This window comes from Lissotriton helveticus, chromosome 2_1 (assembly GCF_964261635.1).
Source record: "Lissotriton helveticus chromosome 2_1, aLisHel1.1, whole genome shotgun sequence".
Classification (NCBI taxonomy): domain Eukaryota; kingdom Metazoa; phylum Chordata; class Amphibia; order Caudata; family Salamandridae; genus Lissotriton; species Lissotriton helveticus.
In genome coordinates, this window is record NC_136059.1 from 1,757,789,747 (window position 1) to 1,757,814,602 (window position 24,856).

General features: G+C 48.6%; 1 protein-coding gene across 3 annotated transcripts in view; it reads right to left on the bottom strand.

The window, feature by feature from the left end:
- CAAP1 (caspase activity and apoptosis inhibitor 1) overlaps positions 1-24,455 on the bottom strand; it is a 247,472-nt gene extending 223,017 nt beyond the window's left edge. Inside the window, exons 1-2 of one of the 3 annotated variants that reach the window (XM_078676708.1) lie at positions 24,357-24,455; positions 23,535-23,696 (exon numbers count right to left, since the gene is read on the bottom strand). In XM_078676708.1, the coding sequence (XP_078532834.1) occupies positions 23,535-23,675 (141 nt within the window). In that variant the 5' untranslated portion in view covers positions 23,676-23,696; positions 24,357-24,455. Of the gene's footprint in view, positions 1-23,534; positions 23,697-23,795 lie in introns of all 3 variants that reach the window. The other 2 variants (XM_078676706.1, XM_078676707.1) reach the window with 2 other exon arrangements.
- Positions 24,456-24,856: the final 401 nt, after the last annotated feature.

Sequence of the window (24,856 nt, forward strand, 5' to 3'; positions counted from 1 at the left end):
TGTTTGGAGTTTGGGGACTTGGATGTCGTGCGGGGGCCCGATTCTCCCCGGGTGCCTGAGAAAAATGGTGAACTGCAGCGTGTTTTTGCCTTGGTGAGGTCGTGTTTCTATTTTGCTGGGAAACCCCCGCTTCCTCGAACGGCGAGACTGAACTCCTGTCTTTTACTGCCCTTGTTGCTATTGCTGAGACATTTGAACTGCCTATTTGAGCTTTTGTTCACTTGCCTGCCGATTGACCTCCCTGGCCTACGTCTTTATCGTAATTACTTTCATTTGTGTGCTTGCCTCGCATCGTGTTGCTCACTTCACACTGTCATGTGGTGGGTGGTAATTGTGGTTAGGAAAGGACTGGGGTGAGATGCACGGCTCCCGGTGGATTACTGGTGTACGGATTCGTGGCGCAGTTGCTCATATTCATAGTGCTGTGGGAGACCCCCCTGTAAGTTCTATGGCGCTCGAAGTCGTGTCGTTCTGGTTCACACGTAATATGGTTGTATGGTTGGGCGGAGGGCTGTGGCCGACCGTATTTGTTTCTGCCCTCTTGCTCCTCCCTCCCATTTATTACTTTTGTTTTCATGTTCTTCTTTTTGTCTCTTTATTCCTCTTCTCTCTTGTCTCTACTACATTTCGGGTTCTGGTTTAGGGCGACAGGCGCGCTGTTTAGAGGGTAGGCCGTAGCCTTCTGCAGGGGTGCTGGGTGGGATGGGTGGGTTGGGTCTTCCTTGATGTTTTATTTTCCTCAGTTCTATGGCCCTTTTGTGTCTCTTTATTGGAGTGCCGCGTCTGTCCTTGCCTTCCGTGGTATTGTTGGGGTGGGGTCTGTAACGTTGCTGTTCTTCTTTTCATAGTTCTGCTGCTTTCCATTGCGACTCCCATGCCCTCCTCGTTGCTATTTTTCCTGCTCTTTTATGTGTTCCTCGCTACGGGGCGCTTGTTTCGGCGAGGCATTCTTCTCTTTCAGTCTGTGTTTTCCTTTCCCTCTCTTCTTTCTTCTCCCCTCCCCCCCCCTTTTTTTTTTCCTTCTCTCCTAAGGTTGGTATGACGGGTCAGTCTTGGTGATGTCGCTATTCCGGCCCCTTTGTTCTGTTTCCAATGTGCTACTGGGTGGTGGGTGTGCAAAGTTGTTAGTAATTGCATATTGATTTGTGTTCACCGCACCCGTTTTTATACCGATGTATACAGTGCTGATACTCCTGCATTGCTGCCCTTTAGCTTTTCTGTTGCCAATGATTTGTTTTGGGAATCCGGATTCCTCTATGTTGTCGCTGAGCCTGTCATACTCCTTATTGCTACGTTATAAAATTAACCTTCTTTGCTCCTGTTTGCTGGCCGTCTAGATCCTCTTTCCTCCCCCCTTTTTAAGATTGTATTGAACGCGCTCCTTTACGATTGATTCTGTACCTTTCATTCTGGATTCCTTGACTGCTTTCTCGTATCGTGGCCAGCCAGTTTGGTTGTAGGCCCAGCTTTGTATATCCTTTCTATACAAATAAAGGTTTATAAAAATAAAAAAAAAAAGGATACCAACCCCCCCTGGAGCCAGAGGAAAACCCATCATGGGCTACCAAATGATACCCTTTCCTATTCATGGCATGACAAGTATTACCTATCAAGTGCGTCTCCTGAAGAAGGACCACATCAGGGGAGAGACGATTCAATAACTGCAGTACTACCCCACGTTTTATCCTATCCCCCAACCCATTCACATTCCAGCTCATCAGTTTCAACCCCCTACCCCCATCCCGAAAGAGAAAGAAGATCCAAACCCAGTAAGAATCCAGCACTTCGATCAGGAGGTCTAACAATACATTGCCTTGCAGAAAAACAAACAAACTCCCCAACAGAACCCCCCATCCCGCCCACCAACATCCCGTTACAAACCCCCCCACCCTGCACCCCTGCGTGAGACTAGAAAGCCACCCCAACTTGCAGTGTGCCTGTCGCCCCCACATCTAACTAAGCTACAAAAAGTCAATCAGAGGAGGAAAGAGACCCACCAATAGACCCGCAACCCCCCCCGAATGTCACATCAATCACATAGCAGAATCAGCGAACCACAGTTCGAGGCAAACTAGAGACCCCAGAAACCAGACAACAGTTGTCTATTCCTGCTCCATCGGTCCGCCTTCCGCCCCACCAGACTGTTCCTCCTGTGCACCCTGTCTCGGCAAAGTGTCCAGCCAGTCGGTTGATCGAAAAAATAAGTCCGCTCCGCATGTTCGATCCTCAGCTTGGCCGGGAAAAGCATGGCGTACTTGAGGCCTATGTCACGTAGTCTTCTCTTTACCCCTAGGAAACCAAGTCTCTGTTTCTGGATCGATTGGGTAAAGTCCGGGTAAAAACTGATGGTAGTGTTCTGAAACTTTATAGGTCCACCCATCCGTGAGGCCTGCAGGATAGCGTCTCTATCACGGAAATTAAAGATTCTTGCGATGATAGGCCGCGGTGGGGCACCCATCTTTGGTTTACCGCCCGGAACTCTATGGGCCCGCTCGACCGTGAAGAACTTACTCAGTCCCTTGGGAGCAAGGTGGCTAACAATGAGATTTTCGACGAAGAGGTCAGCCGCCGGATCCTCCGCCTTCTCCGGAACTCCGATGATACGGACGTTATTCCGCCTGGCCCTTACTTCAAAATCCTCCAGTCGACGCGCAAAGAGGTCATTGGAGGCCCTCAAATTGCGGACTTCTGTCTGCAGGTCAGCAACATCACTCGTCAGACTGAAAGTTTTAATGTCCAACGACTTGACTTTCTTGTTCGTTTTCGTCAAGTCGGTACGGATCAGGTTGACATCTATTGCCACAGTATCGAGCTTGTGGGCGAGAGTCTCCATTTGTTGCCCAAGGGAGGATCTGATCCCATCGATAGCGGCCATAACGTCATGAAGGGTCAGCTCTGTTGCTGGAGTCGGTGTTCTCTCGTGTCCTCCAGCGACCTGCCTGGTCCACCGGGGATCCCTTAGCCTGGGCGTAGCGATCCATAATGTTAGTCTGGGTATAGCCACCCCGCCGAGTAGTCTTAACTTTCTGCTTTTTCCCCTCCGGTTTCCCCGCCATTGCGGGATGGAGACTGACTTGGAGCGGTTAGATTAAATAGAAATATGGCGGCCCCTGGGACCACCGAGCGGAGGCCAGCCCCAGCCAGAGGGCACCGGCCAAGTGTCTTCCCAAAACCATCAAGGCAATGAAAGAACTCACTCGAGTGCAGCGCAGGATAACAGCCCTCAGCACAGGGGGGAAGTTCCCAGTCGAAGATCGCCATGGAAGACAACTCGAAAGTGAAAGTCAACCGGACCGGTCGTCCCCGTCCCTTCAGGCCGATGTTGTTCAACTACAACTCGGGCACCATGCCAACTCCACAGAGGCATCACGGAGACGTAGGCCGCAATCTTCGGAGCACTACAACACCAGTTAACGGGGTCCGATTTGGAATCTGAATGCAGGTTTCGCCTCACCCGTGGTTCGTCTTCACGAGGACATCAATGAGGGACAGGATAGATGACAGGATAGATGCGGGAGGTTACGAGGGTCTCAGGAGCCCTAAGCTCACGCGGCCATCTTGGTTGCGCGCAAAGCTCCTCCTCCGACCTTATTATTCTTAATCATATGTATGCTTATGTTGATTAAAATACTGCGCTTCAGATCACATCGTTAAAATAAACATTTTAACCTTACCGTGTCTCTATTATACTCCTGTTGTGGACTGATATGAATGTATAACAAAAGAGTGTTCTCACTTCCCACCATTCCTGAGATTGTCCTAAGTCGCATGTTCTAGGTTGTCTAATCATTGGTTTCTTTGCTATAGGACGAAGAGCTAATGTGACACTGATTGCTAGTCTGGTACGGGATTTTGGGTACTAAGGTAAGTTTTGGCACACCCTAATTCACTGAGGTCCTAGGTCTCTATGCACAGTTCTGTGTCTGAGCAGAATCCCTGTAACAGCCCCTCACAATCATCTTGAAAAAAGCTGGAGTGAATTACCACCTTTACGCGGATGACACCCAAATCTAATCCGAAATCAAGTCTCCCAGTGACATCCAACACTTCAATACCACTCTAACCGAGATCCAAACTTGGTTCAACGTTAACCACTTAAAGCTAAACCCAGATAAAATGGAACTAATCCTATTCTCTCCAAAAAGCAACCATCGTCCTATCCAAGAGGGCCCAAAGAATCTGGTTGCCCTAAACTGCCCCCTCGTCCTATCAGACTCAGTCAAGTCGCTAGGCATCACCCTTGACAAGAATATATCAATGGAGGCCCACATCAAAAATTCTGCAAAAAGTGCTCTTTTCTCTCTAATATTAAACAGAACAATTGCCAATACTGCTGTCCTCTACTCTTCTTATTTTACACAGCACATTCGGAATTTAAACCAAACATGGGTCCAAGACTTATAATTCAGTCTCAATGAATTACATTTTTATTTGTTACTTAAATAACATTTGTCAGCTGTTTTAAATCATTTGAACAAATTTTAAATCCCTACAATCACCATACAGAAACAATTTATACAATGAATAAAATACATTCCAGAACCTTCATTACTACCAATCAATCAACACATTCCACACTCACACGTTCACTAACACACCCAACAACAATAATCTAATTACATTGACAGTTCAAAAAAATCTTTATATACAAAACGGATGTATGACGTTACAACACATACTTTTACAACGCCTACCTTTACATCGCAAGTTTTAGAACGCATACCATTACAACGCATAGTGCTTTTGGGCGCTGGATAGTGAATAGTTTAATTTACTATTCCAACTCCAGTCCCCGTGGATAGTAGGGAAGGTGTTGGATAGTACATTAAACCTATTCCCTATCCTAGAGCGCCCCCCAGCGCAATGCGTTGTAATGGTTTGCATTGTAAAAGTTGCGTCGTAATGGTAGTGCGTTGTAAAAGTTTCGTTGTAAAGGCTGTTCACCATACAAAACCATAGAAAATACGTTTTTCAGTGCTTATATTTTTATAAATAATACTAGATATTTTTTAGAAGTCTTATGGCGTACAGATTAACTGTCTACACAGTCTAAACTCCAAATTGGTTGGGAGTTCTCATCAGGACCTCCTAGCTCTTGCCAAAGAAGAGCCTCATAAATCAGCCCGATATGAAACAATCAAGCCCACATCTTGTGGGCACCTCTAGGGAATAATTGAAATATAGGAAGAAACTTAGTTGCAGCCAATTTATGGATTGCAGGTGGAAAATGCTTCAAAGTCGAATGTGTAGGAGAAGACCCAGTTTCGCCTTCCTGGAGTCGTCTCGGCGTCCCTCTCAATCGGCAGTGCACGCTGCTTTTCTCTCTAAAACACCTCAAGAAATTGAAACTTTTTCTTCCCCATGATGACCTCAAGACAGCAGTCCAATCCCTAGTTCTCTCTAAAATCGACTACGGGAACGCCATCCTTACAGGGACTCCAAAAGCTCACCTAGCTCCTCTAAGGCCAGTGCTGAACTTGTATCTGGAGTAAAAAGATTTGAACACATCACTCCAGCTCTCAACTCCCTTAATTGGCTTCCCATGGAAGGGAGAAGTATTTACAAGCTGGCCTGTATCACACACAAAACCCTCCACTCTACGGCCCCCAACTACCTGAAAAACAAACTGGTAAGAGCAGGTCAATCCAGAACACTGAGAAGCTCCAACTCACTCCTTCTTATTCCTCCGAAAATGAAAAAGAAACCCACCCAATACCGATCGTTTTCTGGCAACGCTCCCAGGATATGGAACGCTCTCCCTGGAGTCCTCAGATGCAACCCCTCATTCTCCGGTATCAAAAGGGATCTGAAACTCCATCTCCTTAACAAATATTTTCCTGACCAACGTCAACTAACCTAGACTTGAATATCCGAGTTCACTCCCATTCAAGGATAGTTGGTGACTGGACTATCCTAATCACCTTTTTCTTTTTATAGTTCTCTCCCCCTCCGTTGCACTGTTATTTATTTTTCATGCTGTATTCTTTATCTTTGGTTTGCTTACTTACTGCCAGCCTACTATGTAATGTAATGTCCTTCTGTTTTTCACAGTGTGTATGTAAAGCGCTCTGATACCTACAAGTCAAGCTAGCGCTATATAAAACTTTTAAAATAAAATAAATAAATAAATAAACTAAAGGTCTTGGTGAATGTGTTTTAATCTAGATTAGAGATTGTTTGGCACTATTTCCATCTTAAGAGGAATTGATTACTTTCTAACCCGTTCTTATTTAGGTTAAACAGACAAGATATTGTTAATTCGGGTTGTTTGTTTGCTCATTTGTCGATAGATCTAAATGCTTCATGCCACGGTCATCTGCTGATTGATCGTTATAGTGAGCCATGCTGTGATTGCTCAATTGTCGCTGTAGGTTGTACTGTACTTGGTTAGTCTTTTCCGTAGTTGTGTTGTGATTGGTTGGTTAATATTGTTTATACCATGTGGTTTTGAGTCAGATCGAGTTAAAAAGGGTGCTGCATTGAAAAAGTCTAAAGTTCCTATTATTGATGGGGAAATAATACCTCCAGAATATTCTTCAGCTTAAGAAATGATGTTAAATTTGGGATACATGTATGTGGTTGAAAGAACAGAATGAGATTACAACTGATGACAAAAATATGCAATTTGCTTTAGTGGGTAAACTCAGAAAGCTTGAGAATTTGTGGTGTTTGAAGCACTGAATGAGTGGAATTGTATAGCAATTGATAAGGAATGGAAGAAAATGAAGAGGCAGGTCAGGAATACAGTAGGCCATTGGCTAGATTCAAAATAGTGAATGCGGAGAGGAGTATGGATAGAGGATACAACGTTGAGAGTGGAAGTGTTTCCTGCGATCATCAATGAGGTAAATAAATAGACAATCGATAATGAAATTAAAAATGAAAAAGAAAAAAAGAGAAGTATGGAGAATAATTCAGAATGAAGAGTGTTGGACTTTGGCCCTTAGGGCAGGTTCACCCCGAGACTTTTTGCTTGAAATGGTGACCTGGAAATGGTGATTTTTGGATTCTGCGCACTTTCACTGTGTCCCAGTGGAAAGTGCGTGCGCACTCTGAGTGCATGTGCTGAGCTAGGCCTGCCCGCCCATAGGAATGCATGGGGAATGTATGTGTCCCTGGTAGTTCCTGATGCGTGGGGTGTACAGGCTTGAGTCTGGTATGTGTGAACTCGTGTGAGTGAATGCTGCGCAACGGTGTATGCAGCATGTATGTGTCTAGTAGCGAAGCGCCATTTCTAGACATGGCTGTACGTGTGCTGTGAGGGTGCTGGCGTGTGATTGGCTGGAGCTGGCTGGCATGCCAGGCTCCAGGAAGTCTGGATGGGTCTGCCCGGTGGTGAGTGGGAGATTAGCATGAGTGATGTGTGGGAGGAGTGTACCTGTGTCCTGGATGGGCTGGGTTTTCCCCACACAATGCTGGCTCCGCCCCCCTGTGGTGTGTCTAATGACCCAAGCCCTGCCAGTGAATAGAGAGGGTGGTTGAGGTAAACAGAGTACTCAAGAACCAGCTGCGACTGGTTCCGCCCCCACTCTACACCCTTGAACAAAGGCATGCACTGTATAAAAATGGGGCTGTGTCCCCACAGAAGTTGTTCTCTTCCAGGATCCTGAGGGGGCTGTTGCTGCTGCTGGGCCAGAGGACCGCCACTTGGGCTGTCTCCCTGCCTGGAGACCCAGTGTGCTGGCTCTGGGCCCAGCCTTGTCCCCCCCCTGCCTGCCCAAGGACTGTTGGGAATCTGCCCTGCTTGCTGAGGGCACCTGGGAGCGCTTTATTTTACTTATAGCGCTTAAGAGCGCTTTATTTGGCTTGTAGCGCTTGGGAGCGCTGTGCCTTCACCCCAGCGCTGAGAGCGCTTTATTTTGAATTATAGCGCTTGGAGCGCTGTGATTATCTGCCTAGCGCTTGGGAGCGCGCCAATTGCTGTGCAGGTGCCCACCCTGCTCGTGGTGGCCTAGCGAGTGCCTACCTCGCTTTATATTTGCTTTGGCGGCGCGGGTGCCACCCCGCTCCTCGCCGCTTTGTTGTGCCCGTGGTTATCGATCTACGAGGGAGCCCACTCCTCGGATCATCTGGGAAGCCGCCTGCCTGCCTAGAAGCGAGCCGCCGCGCTGCCCGCGGCGACCCGGAAGTAGTAAAGCGCCCGGCCAATCGCAGCGCGGCCCAGGAAAGGCCGACCGGAAGTCCCGCCTCCTCCGACGAGCCGGGGAGAGAGAAGCTGCCGGCCGGGTCCCCGAGGCTCCCGTGTGAAGAGGAGAGCCCCGGGACCAGCGGGAGAGACCCGCCTCCGCTGGAGACCAGCCGGTGAGTGTGGCCGTTCTGGAGGGAGGGGCGCCGGGACACATTGTCGGTGTCCGCCCCCCCCCTGCCGCCCTCGGCAGCGCGACCTCGCGCCCACGTGTTTGGAGCCTGAGAGAGGCTCTGGGGGCATTTTCTGTTGCAAAGCCTTGCAAGGCTCGATTGCCGGCACCGCGTCCCGAGCCTAAGAGAGGCTCCAACGAGTGGGAGCGCTCCTGTTGAGTCACGAGGGGCCCCGGGGGCACCAGTTGAGTTAGAGCCCAGCGAGGCTCTGGGCAAACTTCATCCCTTTGGGTCCCCAGAGAGGGGGACCCCACAGCCCAGCGAGGCTCTTGGCAAGCATCATTGCTTTGGGTCCCCAGAGCGAGGGACCCCACAGCCCAGCGAGGCTGCACCTTTTGTTGCTGGAGCCCTGAGAGGCTCAGCAGCCCCCTTACTTGTGTAAGAGAGCCTGAGAGAGGCTCACCAGTGCCACAGTGGTGGTTCTTCGAGCCCAGAGAGGCTCCAACGTTGCCCTAACTTCCCCTGCTCCAGTTGCCCAGCACTTTGTGGGCAACTGCCACGTTTAGGACCCTGACACTTGGGACACAGGGACAGTCACAGGTGGTGACTTACGTGAGTTGGCGCAATTGTACTTTCTGCACCTCTGAATGTGTTTTTATGCGTCATGTGCCTTACACCTCTGAATGTATTGTGATGCATCATGTGTTTTCCTCCTTGACACCTCTGAATGAATGTTATGCATTGCATCATGTGTTTTCCTCTTACACCCCTACAGGTATTGTAATACATAGGTGGTTGTTTTCTCCCTAGTACAGGTGGTGCTAGTGAGATCCTGGTTACCAGTAATTACTGGTTGTGCGCTCTATTGTTATATTGTGTGCTATTTTGTGCTAAAGTAATTTTACTTTCTGAAAGTGCTACTTCTGATTCCTGACAGTGGTCCAGGTGGCCCTGTCTTGTAAATATCCCCTTGTAAATTCTGCCCGTGCCTCTGGCACATTGTAAAGTGTGTGTTTTATCTAATGTGTTTTGGTGTAATACAAAGGCTATTTTTATATAACCTTGTGTGGAGTTTCCTTTGTGGTGGGCCTTTGGTTGTTGTTGCTGGGGTGCGTGCGCAAATACTTAGCCTACATCGCCTCCAAGTTTAGCCTTGCTGCTCGCGCCACGTTACCTAGAGGGTGAGTAGGGGTTATCTTGGCGTGTAACTCCCTTGCCCTGACTTGGGTGTGGTGGTCTCTGACTGACTTTGGCGAAAGCCCTGGCCAGCCGGGGATCCCATTTCCAACATTGGCGGCAAGCGGTGGGATAAGGATTTGTGTTTGCCTTGTACCTTAGTAGCAGCTGGCTGCACCACAAAACTCTGCATTTTAGATGACCACATTTTAAGGGGATTGTGTTTTTGAAATTCCATTGTTTCTTCTCCTGAAGAGTGTCATTTGATTGTGTTCAGTACATTTGTCCCCCGCCCTGCTTCCAGAGTTTGGTACCTGTGTCGCTTTTGGTCAGGTTGAGAAGTCAGGGGTGGTAGAAACTGCCTTACCGATCCGAGGGGAGGGTGTGTGTGGATGAATGGTGTGTTTTCCTGGACGCATGAGTATGAGTTCTCTTTGATAAGGAGATTGTTGAAGTTTTGGAATTGTGTACTCTTACTTCAGATTGTTAAGTCCCCTGTGTTGCACGTGTCTGTGATCATCCTGCCAAGATGGAGTCTGCTTTTAATGTCTGGGGTCTGTTTTTGCATGAACTGAGAGAGTTTTGCGAAGAGAGAGACATTGCAGTGAAGGAGTCAGACACCCAGTCCCAACTTAGGGGTAACCTGATCCAATGGCAGAAGGATGACTGGGAGCGTGAGCACAGTGCGGAGAGGGCCCGGGTCTCACACCATGAGGGTGGTGGGTCAGAGGGGAGCCCTGAAGAGTCTGAGGAGGAAGAAGATGATAGCACAGGGACGCCAGCAGATAGTGAGGACCCCATAGATAGGGAGTCCCTTGCTGGGTCCAGTTTAGGAGGCAGCGCCTCATCCCTTTACCTGTCCCCAGAGGAGCTGGAAGATAGGAGGAGAGAAAGGGAGCACCAGCTGGCTTTAGAGAGGCTCAGGTTGGAGCATGCCCAGGCTATGGCACAGCTGGAGGTTAAGAAGCAACAGCTGGAGACCGAGAGGGTCTTAGCGCAGGACAGGATAGAGGAGGCTGAGAGGGCCGCCACCAGAGGCAAAGTAGCTCTGGAGGGTAGACTATCCCCTGCGCGCAGTGTTGAGTTTCTGGATCCCCCAGGGAGGGTTGGGTCCAGTGGTGGCAGCTATTTAAATCTCAGTCTAGAAAGTCCCAGTTCCCAGAGTATGGTTCCTGTTTCCCCAGAGGAGGAGAATAGGTTGAGGTTTAGGAACCTTAGGAAACCGTCTCATCAGTCTTGGGAAGACTTTGAGGATGACTGTTGTGAAGCCCTGTGTGATTGGGTACGGGAGCCCACGAAATGTGATTGGGACCTATTGTTCGATATGTTACTCAGAGAGCAGTTGCTCAGTTGTTGTTCACCAGGGTTGCGCCAACACCTGTTAGGGTGTGGATTGTCTGAACCATGTGAGCTGGCAGAGGAAGCAGACCGCTGGAAGGGACCAGAGGTTCTGTAGAGTCATTGGTGAGTGACTCCAAAAGTAGTGGGTCAGGGATCTTCCAGCCCAGCGTGGTGGAAGAGGCTCAGTGTAGCCCAGCTAGGTCCCTGGTTAGTGAGAAGGGTGTAGGGGCTGACTGCCTGGCTCAGTGGAGCAGGAGTCAGTGGGTGGCTGAGAGCCCCCAGAGGCCCGAAGCCCTGTCTCAGAACCTGGGTGGTTTCTTGAGGGAACACCAGGTTGGGGACCTAGGCTGTCCTGTTAGTCCACTTGAGGAAGATCTCCTAGTGAGTAGAGGACCTGGAGCGTCTGTAACCAGAGCTCCTATGGTTCTAGAGTCTGGCAGTACCGCTCCGGTAGGGAGGGTACAGGAGTCCAGAGTGAGGAGTGATTGGGGGAGTTCCCCAGTGGCTGGACCAGTGGGTCAGGGACTACCCAGTTGGGCTAGGTTCCCGTGTAGTGACCATGGTGACACCACTTCTGGTCTGGGGGATCTTCGCGCACTGTCAGGTGGACAGGGAGCGGGAGATCTGCGCCAGACAGACAGTCACACGACACATGGGCCATGTGTCAGCCTCAGGGGGATTGTGTGTGAGTCCCCAGAAGTCCTGGAGTGCCAGGCAATTGTTCCACCGAAGGTTTTAGACCAGAGGTTGGAAGGCCAGGTTCAGGATCGGCCTGACCTGAAGGGTAGGACGACTGTAACCAGTGTCCTGACCGGTTCTTCTTCCAGAGGAACTTCTCCAGGTGGGAGAGGGCAGACCTCTGGAAGGGGGTGCAGAGGGTGGGAGAGCCCACCTCTGACCCCGGTGCAACCTGAGTGGATAAGTCCTGGGTTGGAATGGCGTTCTAGGGGTACCCCTCGCAGAGGGAGGAGGAACCCTAGGAGAAGAGGTAGGGGGAGGAGAGCCTTCCCCGAGACTCCTGGTCCGCCTGAGGTTGTAGGCCCTAGGCTGGAGTACCAGTGGCAGTCTAGTCCTGTCTTGCAGACAGGAAGAGTGGAAAATGGCTCCTATGTGCCAGGGGTTACTACCCCCCGCTCTGCGAATTGGCATGGACCAGTGGCACCTGGGTGGCCCAGGGCCTGGTCCTGGCCGCGGACAACTTGGGAGTACCAGTGGGGTGGCCCAGTTGGTCCAGACAGTGTGTTTAGAAGGAATCCCATGGGTTCACCGTGGCGTAGAACAGGAGGGTGTCCCTGCAGTTGTGGGCCCGCGTCCGTGTTCTATCGCCCCAAGCAGGGAAGTCCATCACGGTGGTGATTGGTCTACCCTGCGTTTTGGCTGGAAGGGGGTTATGTTGGACTTTGGCCCTTAGGGCAGGTTCACCCCGAGACTTTTTGCTTGAAATGGTGACCTGGAAATGGTGATTTTTGGATTCTGCGCACTTTCACTGTGTCCCAGTGGAAAGTGCGTGCGCACTCTGAGTGCATGTGCTGAGCTAGGCCTGCCCGCCCATAGGAATGCATGGGGAATGTATGTGTCCCTGGTAGTTCCTGATGCGTGGGGTGTACAGGCTTGAGTCTGGTATGTGTGAACTCGTGTGAGTGAATGCTGCGCAACGGTGTATGCAGCATGTATGTGTCTAGTAGCGAAGCGCCATTTCTAGACATGGCTGTACGTGTGCTGTGAGGGTGCTGGCGTGTGATTGGCTGGAGCTGGCTGGCATGCCAGGCTCCAGGAAGTCTGGATGGGTCTGCCCGGTGGTGAGTGGGAGATTAGCATGAGTGATGTGTGGGAGGAGTGTACCTGTGTCCTGGATGGGCTGGGTTTTCCCCACACAATGCTGGCTCCGCCCCCCTGTGGTGTGTCTAATGACCCAAGCCCTGCCAGTGAATAGAGAGGGTGGTTGAGGTAAACAGAGTACTCAAGAACCAGCTGCGACTGGTTCCGCCCCCACTCTACACCCTTGAACAAAGGCATGCACTGTATAAAAATGGGGCTGTGTCCCCACAGAAGTTGTTCTCTTCCAGGATCCTGAGGGGGCTGTTGCTGCTGCTGGGCCAGAGGACCGCCACTTGGGCTGTCTCCCTGCCTGGAGACCCAGTGTGCTGGCTCTGGGCCCAGCCTTGTCCCCCCCCTGCCTGCCCAAGGACTGTTGGGAATCTGCCCTGCTTGCTGAGGGCACCTGGGAGCGCTTTATTTGGCTTGTAGCGCTTGGGAGCGCTGTGCCTTCACCCCAGCGCTGAGAGCGCTTTATTTTGAATTATAGCGCTTGGAGCGCTGTGATTATCTGCCTAGCGCTTGGGAGCGCGCCAATTGCTGTGCAGGTGCCCACCCTGCTCGTGGTGGCCTAGCGAGTGCCTACCTCGCTTTATATTTGCTTTGGCGGCGCGGGTGCCACCCCGCTCCTCGCCGCTTTGTTGTGCCCGTGGTTATCGATCTACGAGGGAGCCCACTCCTCGGATCATCTGGGAAGCCGCCTGCCTGCCTAGAAGCGAGCCGCCGCGCTGCCCCGGAAGTAGTAAAGCGCCCAGCCAATCGCAGCGCGGCCCAGGAAAGGCCGACCGGAAGTCCCGCCTCCTCCGACGAGCCGGGGAGAGAGAAGCTGCCGGCCGGGTCCCCGAGGCTCCCGTGTGAAGAGGAGAGCCCCGGGACCAGCGGGAGAGACCCGCCTCCGCTGGAGACCAGCCGGTGAGTGTGGCCGTTCTGGAGGGAGGGGCGCCGGGACACATTGTCGGTGTCCGCCCCCCCCCTGCCGCCCTCGGCAGCGCGACCTCGCGCCCACGTGTTTGGAGCCTGAGAGAGGCTCTGGGGGCATTTTCTGTTGCAAAGCCTTGCAAGGCTCGATTGCCGGCACCGCGTCCCGAGCCTAAGAGAGGCTCCAACGAGTGGGAGCGCTCCTGTTGAGTCACGAGGGGCCCCGGGGGCACCAGTTGAGTTAGAGCCCAGCGAGGCTCTGGGCAAACTTCATCCCTTTGGGTCCCCAGAGAGGGGGACCCCACAGCCCAGCGAGGCTCTTGGCAAGCATCATTGCTTTGGGTCCCCAGAGCGAGGGACCCCACAGCCCAGCGAGGCTGCACCTTTTGTTGCTGGAGCCCTGAGAGGCTCAGCAGCCCCCTTACTTGTGTAAGAGAGCCTGAGAGAGGCTCACCAGTGCCACAGTGGTGGTTCTTCGAGCCCAGAGAGGCTCCAACGTTGCCCTAACTTCCCCTGCTCCAGTTGCCCAGCACTTTGTGGGCAACTGCCACGTTTAGGACCCTGACACTTGGGACACAGGGACAGTCACAGGTGGTGACTTACGTGAGTTGGCGCAATTGTACTTTCTGCACCTCTGAATGTGTTTTTATGCGTCATGTGCCTTACACCTCTGAATGTATTGTGATGCATCATGTGTTTTCCTCCTTGACACCTCTGAATGAATGTTATGCATTGCATCATGTGTTTTCCTCTTACACCCCTACAGGTATTGTAATACATAGGTGGTTGTTTTCTCCCTAGTACAGGTGGTGCTAGTGAGATCCTGGTTACCAGTAATTACTGGTTGTGCGCTCTATTGTTATATTGTGTGCTATTTTGTGCTAAAGTAATTTTACTTTCTGAAAGTGCTACTTCTGATTCCTGACAGTGGTCCAGGTGGCCCTGTCTTGTAAATATCCCCTTGTAAATTCTGCCCGTGCCTCTGGCACATTGTAAAGTGTGTGTTTTATCTAATGTGTTTTGGTGTAATACAAAGGCTATTTTTATATAACCTTGTGTGGAGTTTCCTTTGTGGTGGGCCTTTGGTTGTTGTTGCTGGGGTGCGTGCGCAAATACTTAGCCTACATCGCCTCCAAGTTTAGCCTTGCTGCTCGCGCCACGTTACCTAGAGGGTGAGTAGGGGTTATCTTGGCGTGTAACTCCCTTGCCCTGACTTGGGTGTGGTGGTCTCTGACTGACTTTGGCGAAAGCCCTGGCCAGCCGGGGATCCCATTTCCAACAAAGAGGATAAATTTTTAGAAGATTCAGAAGACAACAACCCTTTTTGGTCAATACTGAGTCAATATAAGGCAAGGGGAGCCCCAGACAATACTATCCATAACAATATCAAGTCTAGTGTTTGGGTTAAGCTCTTTACCTGCATATATCTATCTCTCACCTGTGCATGACCCATTGTCCGACAACCACTTCAGGAATCTGTTTGAGCCCCACCCTAAGTTAATATTTTCTATCAAAGAAGTCTCAGATGCTATTTCCGAGAGCTCTTGTTCCAGAGTCCCAGGGCCGGATAGGATATCTATTGATCGCGTCAAATGTAATTTTGAGCTTTGGGCCCCAATTCTCACTTATATATTTAAAAACGTGTCTTTTAACAATCTGCTGAGGTCCTCATCTCTTTCAACGATTATGCCTATATTCAAGACAGGTAATAGGTCAGAGCCCAAGTGCAATTGCCCTATTTCTCTGATTGATACCTCCGTAAAGATCACTGGGGCATTTTTAACAAAATCTGTGAATGGGCCCGAGAGCATAATGTATGACATCCTAGTCAATACGGTTTCAAAGAGTGGCTGGGTACGGTGGAGAAGTACCTCCACCTATATCTTATCGCTAGGCGCTGCCCACTGTACCTAGCGAATATGGATTTATCAACAGTTTTCAATAGTGTGAACAGTAGTAAATTATGGAGGATGTGGTCAGAGCTGGGTCTGTATGTTACCCTGGTACACTTCTTGTTCACTGTACACGAGAATTTGGGGGCAAGGGTATGGTTTGGTTCAGATTGAGTGCTGACGTAGGCATTCAGCATTGCATGTGGAGCTCGTCAAGGATGTGAGATTGCGTCTTTGTTGCTCATTTTATATATTAACAAGTTGAGCCTTTTTTTTACTGAATGCTTCCAAAGATGCGATACAAATAGGCAGCATAGCTATCCCTGCATTATTATACCCAGATGATGCCGTTCTTATGGTTCGTATGCCCATTGCCCTCATAGGCTGGTGGACTCCTTTGTTGAATGAATGGCCAATCTGGACCTGAAAACGAATTTTAATACGTCATATATCATGGCGTCGGCTCCTGAGAAGAGTAGCATGCCTTCATCAGCATGTGGAGGAAAGTGTTTAGCCCAGTGTAAATCATTTTTCATATCTGGGCATTTGTTTGATTGTTCTGGTACATGGAGAGCTTATGTCTCCACTATCACATTAAAGTTAGGTAGGGCGGCAGGCACACTTTTGAATCAGGGGCGGTGGGTGACATTTGAAAGTGGTGGGACGCAAAGTGATTTGCATACAGCACTGCAGCAAGCGAGCGCAGCGAGCGCACCCGAACCCCTTAAGGGGGGTTTAGGGGGATTACCCCCCCCAAGAAAATTTTGAAAAAAAAGAAGAAAAATCTCAGCTCTAAGAGTAGAAGAAGTTGCACAGCAGTTGGGAGACAGCCTTTACAAAGCCCTCTGTCCCACTCGTTTTTTGTACCTTTCTGCCCCCTGTTCCACTCATTTTTGTGCCCTTCTGCCCTCTGTCCCACTCGTTTTTGTGCCTTTCTGCCCTCTGTCCCACTCGTTTTTTTGTGCCTTTCTGCCCATAAGGGGGGTTCGGAAAATTTTGAAAAAAGAGAAGAAAAATCGTGCATTTTCAAGCAAATTTGAGAAAGCAGGAAGGTTAATAAAGCAATTGTGAAAGTGCAGTTATTACATTACAAACACACACCCACACACAGAGACACGCTTTCACATACAGACTGACACACACGCCCACACATCAATCCAAACACACACTCACACAGACACCTCCCACACACACGCTCACACACACATATCTAGATAGATTCCACTCTCCACAGTCACTACATGAGGTGCCAGCTCGCTACCACACATGCCTATTCTTTCGAAAAGGCAAATAAAGGATCTAGCATACACACACAGACACACAGAACTGCCTGATTCCAGTCCAGCCACATGTGGCCTCATGCAGATATCGTGCCCGGTCCCCTTGACCTTGTGATAAACAATGAGTCACTGTCAGCTCCAGGAGGCTCATGAACCTATGACGGGGAGTAACCAGCAATAGCAGCCCACTACTAACTGTATCTGCAGAGTATCTGTCTTTGAGGGATCACATCAGCCCTGTAGCCCATTAGGCACCTCCCTGGCAGGCCATGTGTAGCAGCGGGCTCACCTCCAGTTCCATTCAGGCTGAAAACACGACGGTAATCGGGGCCTCACTCAGGCAGGTCACACCCCGTAACGGCCCTCTCAGAAACTGGGGACAGATTCGGTCCGAACTACAGTTTGTTTTTTAGACATTACTGTGCACGCAAATAGTCATCACCGGGACCATAAAAAGTAAGCACAAACACAGAATACAGACATTAATACAATGTGCCGCACCTTCTGTGGACTCAGGTTCACAACAGAAGAAACGCAGGGAAGCCCAGAAAAACACAAATCAATCAGGCCAGCTCAGTTCATTTTTGAGACAGGAGAAAATACAAACATATCCTCTTTACCAACATGCATACAGACTGATGTATTGCGAAAGGGTAACACCAGCCACATAAAAGCATTTAAAAACATCATCAAAAAGGTGCATAGTATGTTTGTTGAATGCCTTGGTTCTTTGGTTTTCCAATTGGGGTCTCCATAGTGAGTGGCCCAGTAGCAGTGTTCCGCTGGGTCCTCGCAAAAAAAGAATAATAATAGTAATTAAGTCAGGGAAAGGGAAGTCAGCAAGGAAATCATGTGCTCCCATGGAGTGCTGAAAGGGGGTGAAAAAATAGTCCCCTCAGAGCAGTGAAAGGATACAAATCAACCTAAAAATTATTATAGAAGCTATGCTGCAGTGGGGGGACAGCATCAAGAACATGGAAGAAAGCAATTAAGAAGGAGCAGGGAACTGAGACAGAGAAGAAAGCCATTCAATCATACACTAGGTTCTGGCTTACTCTATGTATTTTGTATTGGAGACAATGGATCATTGACAACACACAGCTAAAGCTGTTTGTACGCGAGGCCTAAGAATTGAAGATGTGAATTTAAAATAGCAAAGCGTTAATGTGTATATCAATGAAAAGTTAACTCTAGCTGTTAGTATACCGCTTAGGAGAACACACATTACAAACAAAAATCAGGCGGCACCTAACAGCAATTTTACTAACCACAGCAGGACCCTAAATGTAAATAAGACGACTGATGCATAAGGGATGCTAGTTATTGTCTGAAGCTTCAGGGAATGCTACAGCATATTCTCCAGAATGCCTTGGCAAAATGAGTGGAATTAACCTTTAATCAAGTTCAATTCTTTATTATGTTTTGGAACTCCGAGGAGATCCACATAAAAACCATACACAATACAAAACCCATTCAATGCAAGAAAGACATCTACAATGTTTACAAAAATACAGAATAATCAGATTCACATACTACAAAAGGCATCAATAAATAGCTAAAAAACATTTTAAAAAGTTAAAAATGTTAAAACAGAAGATTTCATTTGGGGGATTATACAATGCAAATAAGAAAGAGTTAGCATTTAAAATGCCCAATTGCAAACATACATATCTTAACCACTTACGCCGAAATGGGCGCAATACATGACATATGAAAAGAACGTTTAATCAATTATAATGATTAATGCATATGGTTTTAAGCAGATATTTAGCATTTACACTGAAAAGAAAATATGTGCAGTGTTTTATTGCTAAAGTAATTTACAATGCACGAAAGTGGTGCAAATATATCCGTTCGCAGTGAAGCATTTTATAAATGTACCCCATCACTGCAAAGCGTTCCTACGTAAAAAAACATCTGTGCTGTTACTTGGTGGAAGTTTTATTTTTGAACTGGTCGGGGATGCATAGTCAATACAAAAGAAATGCGCAGGACAGTGTACAATCATCCAGCAAAAAGTAAAGTAAGAACAGAAATTCAAATTTGACATTTTCAGTGTTTTTACCTTTCTTCCCTTCGGAATGTCTGTCTCATTGTTAGTCTTCTTTGATGGAATAAAGGAAGACTGTCATGGTGATTGGACTCATACAGAGACACAAGCACACACAGGCACACACGCTGACACACCTCACTCAGACACAAGCACACACAGGCATCCACACAGAGACACACACAGGCGTATACACAGAGATATGCCCAGGCACACACAAAGGCACGCACACGCAGACACACCTTAAGCACACATACAGGCACACACGCTGACACACCTCACTCAGACACAAGCACACACACAGGTGTACACACACAGACATGACTCATTAAAGAGTTATTTTTAAAAGTGTTCCTTCTTACAAGTTTGCAAATTGTTTTAAACTATGTTTCCTAGACATTACAGACGTGTTTGCAGACAAAATGCTACAAAGGAAACATTGGTTGGTGAACTCGTGCTCTGCAGCGGGGATAGCTCCGTCTGAAAGCAGCAGAGCTCCGACTGAAAGCAGCAGAGCACGTGGAGCGCCTGTGGCGTGTGGTTTGAACTCTTGCTGTCTGGAGAGGTCACATATGTGGGCAGGAGAGTTCAGAGATTAAGAGCCTGCAGCAGCAATGTGGGCAGCCTGAGGTTTTAAACATGGTGGCTGGGCTCTGCCTTTTACCATCAAAGCTTGAATAATTCCACATGGTTGGATACATCTAATATCTTTTAGCACAATGCGAGGAATGCGCAACTGGTTCAGCCAATCGGAATGCTTAGAACGCTGGCATGGACTACCAATGACCGAGCGCATTATATGTTCAGTGAGTGCGTGAGGCAGTGGCATGACGCTCACTGGGACAGTGGTCCCATGGGCCTGCTTGTGATAGGTAAGATTGGGAGTGGGTAGGCACGTGCTGATAGCCATATTGTCCACGTGCAGTCAGCCACAAACAGTTGTTAACTTCCGCTCCAAACCATCATTGTGGGGCGGAAAATTAATCTGAGTTAATTTCATGAACAAAGGGTGTTCCCTGCAGTTAGAACCTGAGAGTACAATAATGCATAACTTATCAACCGCTTTAGAGCCTCAAGGCTGGGCTAGTGTTGCCTATGCATACCTCATTCTTTTATTTTCTCTAATCAATAACTTTGTTGTCACAGAATGCACATGTGTATTTAAGAGAAAAGCCCGAGCAGAAGTGGTGGACTTAGAGCAGTGAGATAAAATCACACTGTACAACCAGGGAAAGCTCCCTTTATATCTGGACACACCTCTCAAACACATAAATCCAGTTAGTTTCAGGCTCCCCTTTCTCCACCTACCCTCACGTACAAGCTCTCGTTCTCCAGTGCTTTCCTTATTCACCCAACACTCTATCCTCTAAACTCCCTCTCTAGGTTTCTCTTCCTGCCCCTCTTTCTTTCCAGCTTCTGTCTCTCTTCTTCCTCATGATACTGAACACTAACTTTCTCTCATTCTATACCTCACTGGCACTGTCCTCAATCCTTCTCTTTTTAGCCTTCCTCTTTACCTATCTACTGTTCTCGCTCTCACACAACACCAGCACTTTCTAAGACACTGGCAATTGATCATCGGCACTTCCTATGATCATCAGCACTTCTTACGAACATTGAATCACCGGCACAACCCATGACCACTTGCGTTTCCTATGTTCACTGCTTTCCTATAATCATCAGCACTTCCCATGATCATCAGCACTTCTTATGATCATTAACTCACGGGCACATCCTAATATGATCGGCTCTTCCTATGATCACCGCCTTCCTATAATCATCAGCACTTCCTATGATCATCGAATCACCGCCACCTCCTATGACGATCAGCAGTTCCAGTGATCACAGCCTTTTTATGATCATCAAATCTAAGGCACGTTCTATGATCACTGGAGCTTTCAATAATTACTGCTCTCCTATAATCATCTACGCTTCCTATGAACATCGGATCACCAGCACTTACTATTACCATAGAATTACTGACACATCCTATAATCATCCGCACTTCCTATGATCATCGGACCACCAGCATGTTCTATGACGATTGGCACTTCCAATTACTACTGCCTTTTTATGATCATCAGCACTTCCTATGAACGGATCACTGGCACTTCCTACAATGATCATCAGAGCTTCCTATGATTAGCGGTTTCCTATAATTATCAGCACTTCCTATGATCATCGGATCACTGGCACTTCCAATATGACCGAAGGCACTTACTATGATCACTGGCTTCCTACAATCCCTGGCACTTTCTATGAAATTTAATTGCTTCTTTCAGGGCCAACTACACCTTTATTACACCACGAATGTAGGTCACAGTCACACAATACCTTGGCCGAAATTACTCCCGTACGCGTTAAATAAAGGACTGCATGGATGCACCGGACACAACAGTGCTCTGTCACACGGGAGGGGCCCAAGTCTCTAGCAAGCAGAAAGCGCAGAGCTACATCATGCTTTACCCTCAGGGTTTTGTTTTTCTCTCTCGCAGATTTATATAGCGCGAACTTGACCCGAAGGTATTGGAGCGCTTTTGAGCACCAGTTACCTTACACAGGGACACATTCATTTTCACAATGTTTGAAATACCGGTCGCTAAAACACAACTTCGCCTAAAATTGTGCACCGTGACACAGTCAAACCACTCACCGTTCACAGGAAAGGAGTCCTTCATGCACACGGTCCACACGAGGCGAGAATGGTGGCGAGTAGATGATCTGACGTAAGCTCTGCAGTGCCGCAAAATGGCCAATCACTGTATGACTACATGAAGTCACACAGTGATTGGCCATTATGCAGTGTGTGTGTGTCACCACCCACGCGCGGCATCCAATAATGGATTGCCCTGCCCTGCTGCGCGGTGACCGGCCAATGATTGGCTAGGCATCCAATAATGGATTGCCCTGCCCTGCTGCGCGGTGACCGGCCAATCCTGGCGCCTAGGGGGGCTCACTGACTGCTCGCCCTGTGTCGCCTCTGTAAAGCCGGGGGCTGCGGCCAGGTTAAACGAGCACCCCCCTGGTCACTCTCTATGGGGGACCTTTCATGCGCATGCTCGGGCTAGTTTCTGCCCCAAGCATCACTTGCGCGCTAGATACCTTGGCTGGCCTGGCTGTCTGCTGCTGCAGCTGAGTGATTGCGTCACGTGGACTGTCACTCAAGCTGCGCAGCAGTCCAGACCAGCCCCCCTGCGCAGCGCTCTCCCAGATTACTCGGGTGCTTCCCGGATTCCCGGCTGCGCACGCACGACTTTCACTAAATGTTTCATCAGTCAGTGTGTGTTCTTGCAGCAGCCGAGCAGCTTCGCCCATGGGCTTGTGGTAGGGTGACCAGATTCTCAAAACAAAAAACGGGGACAGGTCATAGACATAGAAGTAGGACTATGGTTTGCAGTAACCATCGACATAAAAGTATGATTATTTGACAGCTGTCATAGACATAGAAAAGGGACTACAATGACCGCTCCTTCCACAGACCGAGATGAAGCATTACAGAAAATAAATCTGAGGTCTTTTATTGGCACCCCTCTCCTTTACACAGCAGCATTAGTACTTCTTATTACATTTACACTTTTAAGGACTATAGCATATATTTGCCAAAAATCAATAAAAAATCACAGGCTAGCAAACGCCAGTGCAAAGAGAGCATGCGGGCGCATACTCAACCGGAACAATGAAAAACAGGGACATTTCTGTGTTTAACCGGGACACTGATTGAAAACGGGGACATTTGAGTCACTTGGAGAAAAGTGTCGGGACACGGGGACATTTCTCCAAAAACGGGGACCGTCCTGGGAAAACGGGGACGTCTGGTCACCCTAGCTTGTGGGGCTACGCCCCTACGCCCCAATGGACGCACCGCTGCTGTTTTGAATCTCCCCTGGCCATTAGTTTGTAAGGCTCCGACCCCCTCGGGTCTATTTATAAATCTTAGCCATTCCTATTGCCTGCTTTGGTGCAGGAGTTTGAGGTTACGCTAAATGCTACCCCTTACAGGCTGAGAATCATTTATGTAGGCGACTTCTGAATCAACCACCCATAAGTTCACCTTATATTTGCCCTAGAGAGGTAGGTTCTCTCTACCTGAATGACCATATTAAACTGGCCTCCATTCTACTACGGTTATCATTGTGTGTTAGTTAACTTGTTGTAATGTATATCTGTGTGCAATGACAGAAGCAGCAAAATACCAGTAGGTGGCACACTGTGCTAAAGACAGATTTTTACGTTGCGTAGTATTTTTCAAGCCACGCCCTTAATCCTTAATTACATCGGCCACGCCACTTTGAGACCCCCCCCACACACACTTTTTTTTCATTCCACTTAGCCCTGGATTACTATCCCGGAGATGATGCGGCTTAACGGCCCGAGCACCCGACTTTGGGAAATAAGGTTTAACAACTTGTGACTGTCACATTTGAGCAAATCACTTAATCTCCCACCGCCTACAAACAATGAATGTGTTCCTGTATAGTGTAAACGGGTGCTCATGTAAAAGCGCTCCAATACCTTCGGGTCGAGACTGTAACAAAAACCAGTTCAAGATGGCCACCGCGACTACACTTAGTCTACTTATGTTAAAATAGATTTCAACTACTTGACATTACAGTGTCCTTTTTCTATTTCTATCTCCGCCCCCTTCAACCGACCGCCCACCTGCATTAAAAAAAAAAGTGACAAGTGGGATGTGTGTTTAAATATGGACTGCGTTTCACTGCTCTCTTCCTTGTTTTAAGTAATTGTCGGGTTTGCCTTACTCACCTTGGTAGAGGGGCTGCTGCTGTGACTCGGCTCACCACCGCTCCTTCGGCGCTTCCCCTCTCGGTTACCGTCCCTGGAAAACCCCTCTGCAGAGCTATGGCTTTTTCGCTTCTTTTCCTTGGAGGACTTCTTGCCCGCCATGAGTTGGCTGTTTTCTTTGTGCTGCGTGGGAAATAAATATGCATGTGAGAAAACGCTGTTCTTGAGGGATCATCAAAATTATACTATTGCCCAAGGGGGTGGGTGGGCAGGTTTGCATACCCGTGAGGTAGAACAGGCGTAATATTCAGCATCTGCGGCCCCGTTTCCCTCTAGACTTGTGGATGCGCACAAACCTAAACAGGCTTGTCCATGGGGGATTTTTCAGGATGTCTAAAGTGGCACCTGCTTATGTGAGAGCCAACTAACCTTCTTCGAGGCAGGAACGGTTTACTTTTGAATTTCATACAGCTGTTTGCGATAGGGATCTAGGACACCCCACTAGTACAAGGAGAGAGTTTTGGAATGATTCTTGGGACATAAGGCGTAAGCGTACCGTCTTTTTCCTAGAACATCCGGCAGCGGTGAGAGGGAAGGAGTGAGGTACTTTACAGTGCACTTCTGGTTATATAGCGTCAACTCCCTGACGCGTGCACACAGGTTCTGGTTTTAAAAGATAACAGTTCCTAGTGTTTGTGATGTCACCTTTTTAGATTGCCTACTAAAGAAACCGAAAATAGCAACATGGATCGCTGATTGCCATTATGTGTCGCACACTAAGTTCACTGATGTTTTAAAAGTGAACAATTACACATTTCAAAACGGGAAAAATGCTGCGCATACCAGTACTACTGGTGACCGGGTTTGCCAAACAGTGACACGTCGCTGACATGGAAGAGGGACTCCAGCTGCAAGACCTCAAACATAGAAGACGGACTGCTTAGAAGTGGGCGTTTCTAAGAATTCATGGGAAGATCTGAGGTTTAGTCTTGTGTCTACGAGCCCACAGAAACATAAGAATAGGAACCATAACAATTTAAATCGCAGCTTCCAGCCCAGCAAAAACCGAAGAACGAGCTGGGCATTTATTAACACAGCCCTCCACCTGGGGAATTGGTCTGGGGGGGTACCTGAGTCCAGTAAATTGATTACCTGGTTTTGGTCTGGGGGTCCGTGATGCGGTCCTAAAAGGCAGTGCCTTCCTTCTAGAGGGGGTGTTTTTACAGTTTTAGCACAATGCTGCTTTCATAGCTGCCAAGGTTGCAGATTGCGATGTGTGATATTTTCATAATTTTAGTGTAATAATGAGTGACATTTCAAAGACTGAGTGACACTTTCTCACG